Genomic DNA, 13,679 nt, shown 5'->3' on the forward strand with positions numbered 1-13,679 from the left:
ATTAGAAGCCAGCCCTGCGGCTTCAATGCATCAGATGTCAGTGGCTGCACATGACGAATGATTACAAGACGGCATCAGTCGGTCAAAGTTGCTACTCGACCAAACTGAATACCGACGTGCCAGGAGCGTCATCCGACACCAAGATCCACCAAGATCCTCGTTATGGAACCATTTACTACGAATCAATAATTATGCAACCAAGTGGAAATAAACATATTTGATACACTAACCAAATCAACATATTTCCGCTTGCGTTTACGCCTTAAAGATTTTATATACCAAGAATTGTGTTCACTGCACTCGCAGGTCCTTTTGAGGACACTCACATCTCTGACCCTTCAATATTAATTAATGGGACATACCAAACTGGCAGACTTGTTGCATGAGGATGCACTCGTTCCACCTCTCCTGAACACGTGGTGCATCCGAAAACCAACTCCAGTGATGTGAAAATGTTATTTATTAATTTATTCCCTCCAGGGGCCTTCGTAGGCATTGCAGAGAGGATACTTAAAACTACACACATGATAATAACATTAAAGCACACTGCTGTAACTTGTTAATTGCAAAAACAAACACATTTCTGAGCATACACTTTAATAGTATGTGTTGATGCGTAGTTATATAGCAGGACACTTCCTATGCGTATGACACTATAGACCCTTTGCAGAACCCCATCAAGCCACACAACTGTCACAATTTATTTTTCGGCGTAAAGCACACAACTGGGCCCCAGTTCATGTCGAATGCTAAGGCAGCATTTGATGTTCAATCGGCACCGAGCCGAGTTCACAGTGATGGCGGACATAACATTCTTGCCGAAAAAATGCCCAAAGTATGAAAGCCTGGGGTAATCAGAGTAGTAGCTACTGTAATTCGTGTCATCACAATTTGGCAAGCGGCAAAGGCTACAGTCTCGGCGAGTCAATAGGCACATTGCAGAGAGGCACATGACAACATATCATCAGAGTTCTCGTCTGCACCGATTTGTCACACACCTTCGCTCCGTCTCTCTGATTGGCTCGAGGGGGCTGTGGCGGTTTACCTATTCCAAGTTACAATGATACGAAGTTAGGCAGCCCACACTTTCCAAAAAAGTCTGTTGAAGAGACAGAGAGGAATGGATCCACAGTTTTCAACGACTGCTCTTCAGGCAAGGGATGAAAACAAATGGGAATCATCTTATCCAGGTAATTAGAACAAGTAAATAGTTGACCGGCTAATGCACTACACTCTTGATGAAAAAAAAGTAATGCTGCAATAAATCCTACAAAAGAAAAAAAGGTGCAGTTAATCTATGCAAACACCAAAACAGTTGTTCTTATAGCAAGTCGAGTAGCTTTGAAGCAAGTGCCTGCAACGATTTTTTTATCCCCAAACTCAATAAAACGTCATCCTCGTAGCTGAAAATAAGTCCGCACTTCGCACTGACAAAAGAAGGAAGAAAAGCGATCGAATGTAGAATTGTCGATCAGCACAAAAGGTTAAAGACGCAGGAACTTCCCCTAGGCCCTAACGCGACGTATACCTTTCGCTTCTCTTCTCAGACATTCCAACGTTCGAACAAGGCTAGAAAAATGCGAATATATTATGCCTGAAGTTATATCCTAAAATTGTTGATAAGTGCTAAGCGCAAAGGTCGCAGGAGCTTCCACGCTAAAAGTTGCTGTAATTATGCAGTTACCTAGGGCTGAAACAAATTCCCCTATACTTTGTCTCATCCTACGATGGACTAAAGACCAAAGCCACGGGCCGCCAGGTCCAATCACGTTCCACGCTATACTATGGCACGCTTAACATTGATTAAGGGTGGACGAATAATGCTCGAATCCAAAAGCGCCACATCATTTCTCTAGCTTTGACGCTGTCGGGGTGTCGTGGCTTTCTTTGCGATGTAAAACTGTTGAGTCACTCAGTGCTGTTCGATTAGAATCACTGTCCACCCACCCCCTTATCAGTGATCCGAGACGCGGACACCGATACGTTCATCGAAGCGAGACCGCACAATTTCTAAGGGGCTCGTGGTTGGATCTGGCGGTCCGTAGCCTTGGCCTTTAGTCCATCGTAGGATGAGACGAAGTATAGGCCCTACATCCGACGCATACATTTCGCATCGTTTCTCAGACATTCCAACGTTCAAACAAAGCTAAGAGAATACGAAAGTTTTACGCTAAAAGCACTCAAAGTTCTATTGATCCTCGAACAGATCTAGAATCCGAGCACCGGTACGGCGATACGGCTGATGCTGCCTCACAGGTGTTAATATCCAGGTGATCCAGTGCGATCTTGCGCAAAAAGGGTATAAAGTCTCATTCCTTCAAAATTTCACAATATACCTGCGTCAGCGAACAGGAAAAAGTCCGAAGTCGTCGGAAAGCAGCTGCACATCATGGCTACCGCCGCACCGAACAAACTCGCATCCACCAGCTCTGGGCGCTGCCATCTTACCTGTGACGTCACGGCTCTTGGAAGGTCACATGGCGAAAGGTCACATTTGCGTAAAACATGATGGCAACCGGGGGGGTGCCACTCCCGAACTTCCGGTTTATCACTCTAAGCCCCTCTACCTCGTTGGTCACCAGATTCTAGACTGTAGTCACGTGACCCTAACAGGAGACACGATTGGCCTAAAGCACACGTAGCGTCTCAATACTGAGTGAACATACAGCTCTATGAAGTCCAGCTTTTGAACTCAAAACGATGCGAGTTTCAAGATACTATGTTCTACGCTGTATAACCCACATTACAATTTTAAATGAAAAAATAAACGCGGCTATTTGTTTGTGCATTGTCGACGAATAAATAGGTAAATAAATATGTAGATATATATTTTTACCAATAAATTTAAAACGATGTGTACACTGTTTCAAATTCTCTTACGAACGATTTACACATAAAAGACACCACGGACAGCACATCTTTCGACTTTCAACACACGATGAATCGCCGATGCTCGCAAACGAACGGATGCGATGCTGCGCGAACGGTTTTTGAAAGAGCTGCGTTTTGTACTCCGGGCTCAACGGTTTCGCAGCCGTTCGAAGGGAAAAGGATTCGGGACGACGAAGTAGCGTCTTGCATCTTGAGTAAGCTAACGGCTCCTGCTCACCCGCCCAATTTAGCGGGGAAACATGAAAAGAAATTAGTTTCACTGCCAGATTTCGCGGGAAAATTGACGTCACGTGACCATACGTACCAATTCGATTTCTCGCTAAATTTAGCGGGGCGGTTGCACCGATGGCGACACCGACACCGCTTGACTCGGAAACGGGTGCCTAAGAGCTGGGACTAAATTCTATAATTTGATTAACTCGCGTTCCGATTGCACTTCGTCATAATGTCACAAATCAAACATACAACCAAATTTCATTTGTCTTTCAATCTTCAAAATGCGCAATTGATTAATTGGTCCAAATACCTGGAATAACTTCACTTTAAGGATGTTGACTATAGGTAACCAATTACATGAGACTCATGCAATATAGATCAATCAACTAGTGTCTTAGTGAGTACATATAGCTTGTTGCTTGCACGACCGAAAGGGGCCCATATATCATTATCAGGGGCTATATTTGAACGCCTATATGGCGAAATATGGCCGTATTTACGCACTTATACGGCCACATCTGGCAGTATTTGCCCACTATATGGCGAAATACGGCCGTATTTGCAACCATATATGGCGGAATACAGCCATATTTGACTGCTTATATTATCATATCTGGTCGTATATAAATGATATCAGGGCCATAGCTGACATTTTCGTACGGGCAACCTCGGAGAAAAACGCAACAGCATATGATTGGGTACTTCGGCATAATTATCGAGGAACAATCTAAAACCGATCGTAGAGCGATAGAAATCCTCCTTGGAAACAGTTTACAATATAATTTTGCAAACCTGCCGCATAGAGAAACACTAGAAAAACAGTTGTTGAAAAGCTATGAAACAAAAGTATTGATAGTGAAATATCGTTACTTTTCTTCTAATGTTGTTGAAGCTTTTTTTTGTTTTTCTTAGATTGTCCCTTGTGAGTTTCCCATTGGTATATCTATAGCCAGAGTTCAATTAGGAAAGTGAAAATATTTGGTTAACTTTGGTAAGTAAACTACGCGTCGCAGAAATATAAAACCCTATTTAAATATGTTGCTATGCAAGGGGATAAAATGCGAAATTATGGAGAAATGACATTACTTTGACAAAAATATAAGTGTGGCGTTTCTCTCTTCCGAACAGATTGCGGCAAAGTGCACAGCATTCCCTTTAAGATTCACGGACCCTTTTGACTCATAAAAATTCTCATTTCCAAAAATACCTTTACTTGGATAAAAGGAAAAATTATTTCCTGTATTCCATTTTTATATATATATATATAAACGAACATATGCAGATGAATGTTCCGAAATTAATTTAATGAATCAAGGTTAAAAAACGGCGGAGCCAGGATATGAACTCTGGGCCTCCCAATGTCCGGTCGGGCGTGCTAACCTCTACTCCTCTCCACCTTGGCTTTCTGGCTTTTCCTACCTGTCTTATTAATGCACAAGAAACGAAATGTATCCAATCGGAGGTGTTCTGGAAACACACGCCGCCGCGTGGAACGCAGTACGACGCTTCGTGTCACATGGTACGTGCTCGTTTGTGGTCCAGCTTTAGAGACACGGTATCATTATCATCTGCGAGAATCAAAGCCAAGTTATTGAATATACAAGACGGGCACTTCACACCATCGTACGTGGTCTCCGAGGAGGATATAAACGAACATATGCAGATGAATCAGCCGTACTTAATCCAATGAATCAAAGTTAAAAAACATGAGGAGCTGTTTTTTGACTTGGCTCCGCCGTTTTTTGGCTTTCGGCGGATTCCTGAAAAACTTTGATTCATTGGATTAAGTACGGCTCATTCATCTGCATATGTTCGTTTATATCCTCCTCGGAGACCACGTACGATTGTGTGAAGTGCCCGTGTTGTATATTCAATAACGTGGCTCTTGATTCTCGGAGATGATGATGATACCGTGTCTCTAAAGCTCATAAACAAAGAATGCTACATGTACACGGGACGAGACAAACAGTGGGAGGATTTCTGGAGCACAAACGAGCACGTCCCACGTGACACCAAGCGTCGTACTGCGTTCCAAGCGGCGGCGTGTGTTTCCAGAACACCTCCAATTGGATACATTTCCTTTATTGTGCATTAATAAGACAGGTAGGAAACGCCAGAAAGCCAAGGTGGAGTGGTGTAGAGGTTAGCACACCCGACCGAACATTGGGAGGCCCAGAGTTTATACTCTGGCTCCGCCGTTTTTTGGCTTTCGGCGGAGTCCTGAATAACTTTGATTCATTGGATTAAGTACGGCTCATTCATCTGCATATGTTCGTTCAGAGATGGGCAAAATACATGCAAATATGTATCGAAATACAAATACAAAATACTTCGTCAAAAATGTATTTAACTACAAATATAATTACATTTCCAAAAAAAGCATTTGAATACAAGATACAAATACAACCAAATGTATTTGGTATCCTCCAAGTTCTTTTCCAAATATATTCCTCAAAATTTGCGTCAGCGACTTCAGGGCACCCGCAACCGCTTTATGGGTATCTCAATTCAATTTTGCATCACACACTCGGGAGTTACTGTGCGAGGGTCTAGTAACGTAATAGAAATATAATAAAAAATGCAATCAGTTTGGACGTAATAGATGAAAAAAGTTCAGAGCTTCAAGCAGCTTTTTTGTTGATTACATTTTGGTATAGACCACCAAAGAACCGAGACGACAAAGGCGCGCAGCACTAGCTAGAGAATTTTTTATTGTTGCAACTCGCACCAGTTACGAACATCTGGACAACCCGCGCATTTAGAATGTTCCAAGCAAAAGTATGGATGGAAATCAGGCTGGAAAGCATCACAAGTTGTTACATGCACTTATTTAGCCAGTCTGCCTGTGAACATCGATTTCGTCACTATTCTTGCCCTGGACTAGCACCGTAATCACAAAGTCACTAAACACTTGTGCTTGATTGAGAGACACTGCATTCGGTGCAGAACGTAGTTTTCTTCCAGCTCTGGACAGTGACAATAAATTTGAGGGATGTATTTTCACCCACAAAATTGTATTTAATTACAATTGTATTTGAAATACCCACGTTTTAGTATTTAAATACACACGTCCAATACAATACCCAATTCGTAATTAAATACAAATGCAAAATACACAAATCATTTGAAATACGTATTTCAAATACTTGTATTTGAAATACTGCCCATCCCCGGGTTCGTTTATATCCTCCTCGGAGAGCATGTACGATGGTGTGAAGTGCCCGTGTTGTATATATATATATATATATATATATATATATACGGTGTTTACTACACATTGCTGTCGGAACGAAATGCCGAAGTTCCGAAACTAAGCTTTATCTTTTCATGCGAAATAAATGATTTTTGAAATTTTCATTGGTAAAATATCGACCGACGAAGCTTTGTTCCTAATATCACTCCTACATGTATACGAGGTTCTAAACCTTTTTTTGCGAAGTAAACATTCGGTTGCTCGGTTTACTTATGAAGTTTAAAAAATTGTTTATCGTACAAAGTCCCATTTCGACAATCAATCAGTTATTTATTGCTTATAATTAGATAACCAGTGCCATCCACTTAATTCATTTTAACACAAAGGTTGGGACTTCCCGCGGAAGAAAGGGCAACAGTCACTTAATAATAGAGAGTTTTCAACTAGCGTGCACAGTCAAATAACGTCGTTTCTACTTGCAAATCCAATACGCAGTTTGGGTTGCGCGAATGAGCAGAGAGAGTGACGTTTTTTTTTTAATTACGTTGTTTTAATTTTTGCCAGTATCTAAAAACCGCAATATTTGACGGCGAAAAAAAAACCGTCTGCATATAAATTACCTTAGTCTATGAGATTGTCGATGGCGAATAGAGGTTTATTTTTGGTTGCTGGTGACGCCGAAATTCACAAAGCGAATCGGTTCAAACAAAAGAATATTTGTTCACACAGATCCGTGATGTGGTGCCTAGCGCTAGAATTCAGCCAAACTCTCCGAGCTATTTCTCCTCCTGCGCCCTTTATTTTATTTGACCAATTTTACTCAAGACAAATGCAAGATTTTAATTAACGGGTCTGTCACTTATTTAATACCTTGAGTAAGCAAATTTTTATATAAAGATAATTTTTTTCCTCGAGCCAATATCGCGAAATGCTGGTTATGAATACTTTAGCAGGGTTCATAATTTAGAAAATTTCCTACTCGCCCTGTTCATGCATCGCAAATGATCCTCAAGTGGCAACAAATGGCGTAAAAAAAGATGGAGTGTCGTGCTGTTGGACGTGGTGGTCCTGGTAGTTTAAAATAGGAATTATGAAAAAAACAAAAAAAAAAACACCAGAGAACGCGTGTGTCGCAGTCGTCGCGGAGTCCCGAACTCTGGCTGCTGAAGCTTCTGTGGTGTGTAAAGATGGAGAGCAAGTTGCAGCAGAAACGCAGTCCGCCACGTCCACCACCGCTGCTACGACATTGCCGGGATCGCGGCCGGCCACAATCAGAGCCGTATAGGTAGAGAGTTTGGCCATTTGTTTTGAGGCAGAGAAGACAAATGAGGAGGTGCCATTGGCTGCAAGCAGTATGGGTGTGTTTCGGAGCGTCTTCACAAAGTCGAATGTGACCAACCAGAAGCCGGAAATATTACCCTGGCGGTGGTCGCGCGAAACAAACCTAATAAGTGCGTCAGAGTAACTCTTGGTGACTAAAAATATGCTGCGCGTGATGTTTCAATCACGGTTATCCAAAATCATGGTGGAAGAGCGCGGCTAGCGGAACGATCGACATAATTCGTACGTCAAGCGCCGAGGGCCGGGAATACGCCGTCCGAGCGGTCACACTCTGTCCGAGCAAAACATACTTGAGCGGCGCATTCGTTTCTTACATCGTTCTGCATGCTCATGAATGAAACGTCACGTGCACCTTATTTTCAACCACGAAAGGTTATTACGCTTTACCCTCACGGGCTTATTCCATAAGGTCTTACGGGCTTATTAACATACCTTTCACTAAAACAGTTTCTCGGTACCACCGCTGGGGCTTTTTTTCGGCTTCTGGATGGCCAAGTCGGTCCTCACATAGCTAAATTACGTTTGTATAAATAACATACTAGACAAGTTGATATATTTCCTTTTTTTCATCAAACGGAATCCCTTCAAAGTAGTAAATGTTATGTATTCGGATGCCATACAGACTTGTGCTTTGTTTATTTCGGATGAAATGTAATCAATAGATACGCTGATCAGATTTTCATGAAGATATAGCAAGAAGACGATTTTCATCAGTCCCATGGCAGACTTAAAGTTGCAGCGCAAGCTTAAAAGGTCGGAGCATTTCCCCCAGAGAGCGTTGACGTCTGCTCTGACGGTGTATTTAACATGTAGATGCGTCATCGTGGAAATGTCGTTTCAGAATCTTGACAGGTATATGTCAAACTGCGTGTGCTAAGAACAAAGAAACAGCTACGCAATCCAGCATGAGAAAGCTATTTATTTGGTAGAACAGTCTTAGCTCCAAGTGGAAAAAAGTTAAACAATTAAAAAAGTAAAGGCCGCTACTTTTGCGACAATATAAAATTCGACTCTAGTCGCCATAGGCATTCACATCGTCGTTGAGAACTTGTACGCCGAATATGGGGTTGACCGGAACCACGCTGGTGTTGGGTGAGGTTTTACATTTTTGGAGGATCTGATGACATATTCTAATAAGGCATATGGTTCTATATATAAAGCTCAAAATATTTTCTATAAATATTTTCGAACTAAGCAATGCACTAGTGATTCTGTTCAGTGAAGTATCTATTTTTATTATTTTTCATAAGCAATAACATCACTGACTTTGTTACGTACATTCGAGGAAATAGGTTTAGAAAATTGATTTGTGGTAAATGAAAGTTCAGAATGCATAACTCTCAGATATAATAATGTATTTTTTGGACACCGCTACCTTTTCCCCAGCTGTCGGTGTCGTTCAGAATCTACAACATGTGACCCCTGCCCTCTTATGGAGATAACATTCAGGCTGTAAACAAAAACGCGCCAAAAAATACCTACCGCGAAAACTATTCCTTTCCTAATTATTTATGCTATACGTTTGCTAAAAATTAATGATATATTTTTAAATAGGCTGAAGGGATTATTTTTGTTATTTTTTTTTTAACACGGATAGGCCTGGCTTTTATAGAATGTGTTCCGATCAAAGAGACTTCCTTCCGCATTTCACCTAGCATTTCAAGACACTAGCGATCTTATATCTTTTTTTTTTGTTTATCCTGACGCCATAAAAATGTTAATCGCGCAGTACATTTTGAAAATACATTTCGTGAAACTCCTTCGGAGATAGCAATCAGCCCATAGGTTTCTTTTTATTACCTGCGAGATCTTAACATCGACTCCGTGTGATGTTAACTAAACTTACGAATTGTGTCTTTTCAGAGGTGTAGACATTTTCTCGTGCAAAATTTTATACGAATAGATACCGAGTTCAGGAATGGTGTTCTTCCTTCAACTTGGTCATGATTTAAGGCTTTATCCCATATTAAATTTAAACAACCGTATTCTCAATACAAACTATGTTTAAGATGTCATCTTCATAACATGAGAAGTGGATTTGGTAACTAAGAACATCAAACAGCTTCGCAGTGGCGGTAATCGGTTTCTGCGTTTTCCCATCGACCGTACCCCTGCTCCTAAATGTTACACTCTACGTTGTTGTTTTTTTCTTTTAAAAAAACGTTTCCATATTATGTGTGGGTTTCCCGACGAACAAAAATAACCAAATATTTCGTCAACGTCTTTTGTTTATTTATTATTACATTAATATATGACTTACTTTCGTTGAGCTGAAATACAGGTTAAAACAAACAGTTAAGGGTGACATTACATGTATTGATTTTTGTGGGCATTCTTTCCTGCAGTGCCTCTTGCGCTCTTCGGAAGCGCTGATGCCCAAAATCTTTTTTTTCTTCTTTTCAAGGACAAAATGTTTTTTTTAGTTTTTTTTTAGGGATAGACTCGGTGTGCACAAAGTGTTTTCCGAGAAAAAGGTTTCCCCCCGAATTTCAACCAGCCTTTAAAAACGACAGCGATATATTTTTTTTTCTACTTTTCTCAAACACTCGAAAATCAATCGCACAGTAGATTTTGCATATACATTTCGTGAAACTGCTTCGAAGACACCAGCCAGCACTAGGCTCCTCCTTACTCCCTTCGAGATCGATTTATCATAGGTTGAGTGTGCTGGGTTGAACAGACACGCGCACAACTTTGAGGATTAACTTACGAATTGTACCTTTCGACAAGCGCAGACATTTTCTTTTCCATATCTTCATGTCAGTAAATACCGAGTTGAGGAAAGATGTTCTTGCCACCACTTGATCATAATTTAAGTTATTGCGCCAGATAACAGTTATACACTTTATAACACCCGTGGATGCAGGAACTAAGAACATGCAACAGTTTCGCAGTGGAATAAATCGGTTAATGAGCTAGCCCAATGACTGCATTACTCCCCCTTGATATGAAACTGTATGGTTATTTCTAAAAAAAACGCTTCTTCTACTGCATAGGCGTCTCTACGCGCACATCAATGAGCGAATAATTTATGAATGTGTTTTGTTTATTTCATTTTTACACTAATAGATACAAAACAAACGCTGAAGGCAAACGGTTAAATAAAGCTTTTAAGCTTGGCTTCAGTTGAATTGAATTTTGTGTGCTTCATTGCCTGCAGTGTGTGTGGCCTTCTTCGGCAGCGCTGCAGCCCACAATTGCCAGAACGGAACGAGACCAGCATCGGTAAACGTTCTTTCATTACACGTTTGGAAACATTTCGCTGGGTGATTTATAAATGAAAGCAACGATTATGCGCAGTCCACTTTTGCTTTTGTGAATTTTTATAAAGCAATAAAATGAACGTAAATTCGTCCACGAATCAATACTTAATTTTGTAAATTAATAACACGCTATTCACACTGTGTAAGCAAGTTCTTGCGAATATTTGTTCCACTTTTTTTTACACTGCTTATGACTTCTACAGGAGGAAAACCGAGAAGGCTGCGACTATTACTGTTGGAATTCTGGCACCAATTCATGGGACCAATTTTTCTTTGGGGACGGAGAAAAATGCTTTGTGAGTAGCAAGACTAATCTAGTTAGCACACTCACGTGCTGCCGCACCTGCAGGTCATAGGTTTTTCCTATATGCCTTTCCGGTAAATAGTATACTTCCTTTCAATTTGCAAACATTTTCACTAAAGCGGTTTTAGGAAATTGCAAATGAGGAGGCACGTACGTGCTGCTCTCTTCCTTTAGTTTGTTTACTGCCAAGTTTAGGCCGACATTTTAAATTTTTTGTATGATTCCCCGACCATAATAAACCTAAAGATGATATGGCAGTATTATATATATTGTTGCCCTGTGTGCCCTCTCCTGCCTTGGCTGCCAAATGGGAGCCGGCAGTATGTCTAAATAATATATAGGTTTAACACCTAATCTGAGGGTGGTGACTTTTCAATAACAAGAGACGCAAAGAAGTTACACATGACGAAAGTCTTATCTTCATCTACTAAGCCGAAACAAATTCATGGTAACTTGTCGTATGCTAGAAATTAATTGAGATGACAGGCGATGCGCTGCACGCCCCGCTGCGGAGGGTCGGTGCACAATCACTATGCAGCGAAACTAATCAATCCAGAAAGGTTTAGATATCACGTGGCAAAGTAATACTGTCAAGAAACGTCGAACTATGACATCTCATGTCTGATCTCACATAAACAAGTAACGCCATTAGGCGTCGTAGTGTTACGTGTTTTCACGTGATCTCAGAGTATCCCGCCCTCTGTAGCGGTTAAGGCTTCCCCCAAAATCTAGCAGGGAACCGTTTTATGTGACGCCGAAGCATAAGGTGAGGTTAGTTTCTCCGGTATATATAACAGCAAACATTCTGAGATAGCAGGAGAACGCTTTACACGACAGACCTGACGTCAAATGGCGACGCAAGTTTTCGTCGCTTAATTTAAATGACTCAGAGGGATTACGTTAAAGTATTACGTGACGTCACAGTGCCATATGATACCGTCATTTCCCGTGAAATCTTGCCAAGAGCGCTTACCGCTCTAATTTTCCGGGTAACATCCCTCCATTAGTTTCTTCATAAAAAACACAAGCGGGATCCGCTTCAAAACTTCGCGAATTAGGGATGTAACCGTAAAAAGACATGTTTCAAAAGGAGGCGGACAACATTCTCGTGACTCTCTTTGGAAATATCTTATTTTCTTAATCGGCACAGCATAATCCTTTCCAGCTACGCTTACATTGTGTTTTATTTATTTTTATAAATGACGTATGCCAACTAAATGATTTTGATAAAATTGGCAGGAAAAATCCAACACCATATGACGTCGAGTAAAATGATGTCTCGTGGAGCGTTTTTACTACTAACTCTAATGCGTGATTTCTACCGTTAAGCGTTGCGGTTAATTTCGGGGTACATTCGGTTGAACAGTCTTAAAATAATGTGCTCTCATACTTTAAACTGTTCCGTTACCGAAAATTACTTCTCATGAATATTTTAAACTAATATGCACTTTTTTACTTTGTCATTTTCAGTACAACACTGGCGAAAAGGGAATTTGTCAAAACGGAGAATGTCATTTGACAAATAATTCAGGTGGGCCCAACGAGACTGATGACAATACTCCTGCGCCCACTGAAAAGCCCAAGCAAAAAAAGAAGAAAACTAAGAAGACTAAGAAACCTAAGCGCAAGTCAAAGAAAGATCAGTAGGAGAACTTCTCACTAGAAGAACTAAACCTAAACCAGGCTAAATAAAGTTGAGCACACTGACTTTTCGTACTGTGTACACTAGTGGTGCAAATAAATCGGTAGTCCAATGGATGCTATCCCTACTTGAAGCCGAACCAACTATTGATAGTGAGAAAATTACCGATAGTGATACCTATATAGTTAACTATAGTATGTTGATTTCAGAAAAGATCACCTGAAGGGTGGCTGGTCCACATTCTTGAATAACTTATGTTTTTATATAATATTGCCTAGTGTTTTGTATAGACAAATTCACACTTAGTTTTGACCAGAAAAAGGTTTGGAAGAGGAAAAACCGGAAGGCATGATGAGGTGGACAGTTGCATTAACACGTACCGATGGAGGGGGCACGTTTAGAGGAGAATAACTAAAACAATAAAATTAGACGAGTTATATTACTTTTTAGAAACACACTTTGGGTATAGCTTGCTTGTAATATGTGGTAAGAATATTTATTTGAATTATATTAATTTTTCTAAGAATAGCCCAACATGCCTGCTCGAATGACAAATGGCAAAATTTGGAGGCCAGTATCTCATGAAATAATTTAATCGTAATCATATACTCTTCAGATTGTATTTAACTTATATATGCCTATTATTTAAAAAAAAATGTCTAAGGTATCTGAGTTATACGGTAGTTGGGATATATTTAGGAAAACACGGCTAAAAAATCAAACAAGAAAAACTTTCGATGCGAATAATAAAACAAAAAAAGCACCACCTTTCATTTTTTTTGGAGTTTAGGTACCCCTTCTTGCTTTAGTTGAGCAATCGTTTCTATT

General features: G+C 40.5%; 1 protein-coding gene across 1 annotated transcript; it reads left to right on the forward strand.

Moving 5' to 3' along the window:
- The first annotated feature begins 8,697 nt into the window (after positions 1 to 8,697).
- Positions 8,698 to 12,916, forward strand: LOC120840180. The gene is made up of 4 exons (XM_042290789.1): positions 8,698 to 8,734; positions 10,803 to 10,867; positions 11,109 to 11,201; positions 12,680 to 12,916. The coding sequence occupies exons 1-4, from the start codon at positions 8,704 to 8,706 to the stop codon at positions 12,854 to 12,856; spliced, it is 366 nt and encodes a 121-aa protein (XP_042146723.1). The 5' UTR covers positions 8,698 to 8,703; the 3' UTR covers positions 12,857 to 12,916.
- The last annotated feature ends 763 nt before the right edge of the window (positions 12,917 to 13,679 follow it).

Source organism: Ixodes scapularis, unplaced genomic scaffold, assembly GCF_016920785.2.
Source record: "Ixodes scapularis isolate PalLabHiFi unplaced genomic scaffold, ASM1692078v2 PGA_scaffold1__304_contigs__length_218370807, whole genome shotgun sequence".
Classification (NCBI taxonomy): domain Eukaryota; kingdom Metazoa; phylum Arthropoda; class Arachnida; order Ixodida; family Ixodidae; genus Ixodes; species Ixodes scapularis.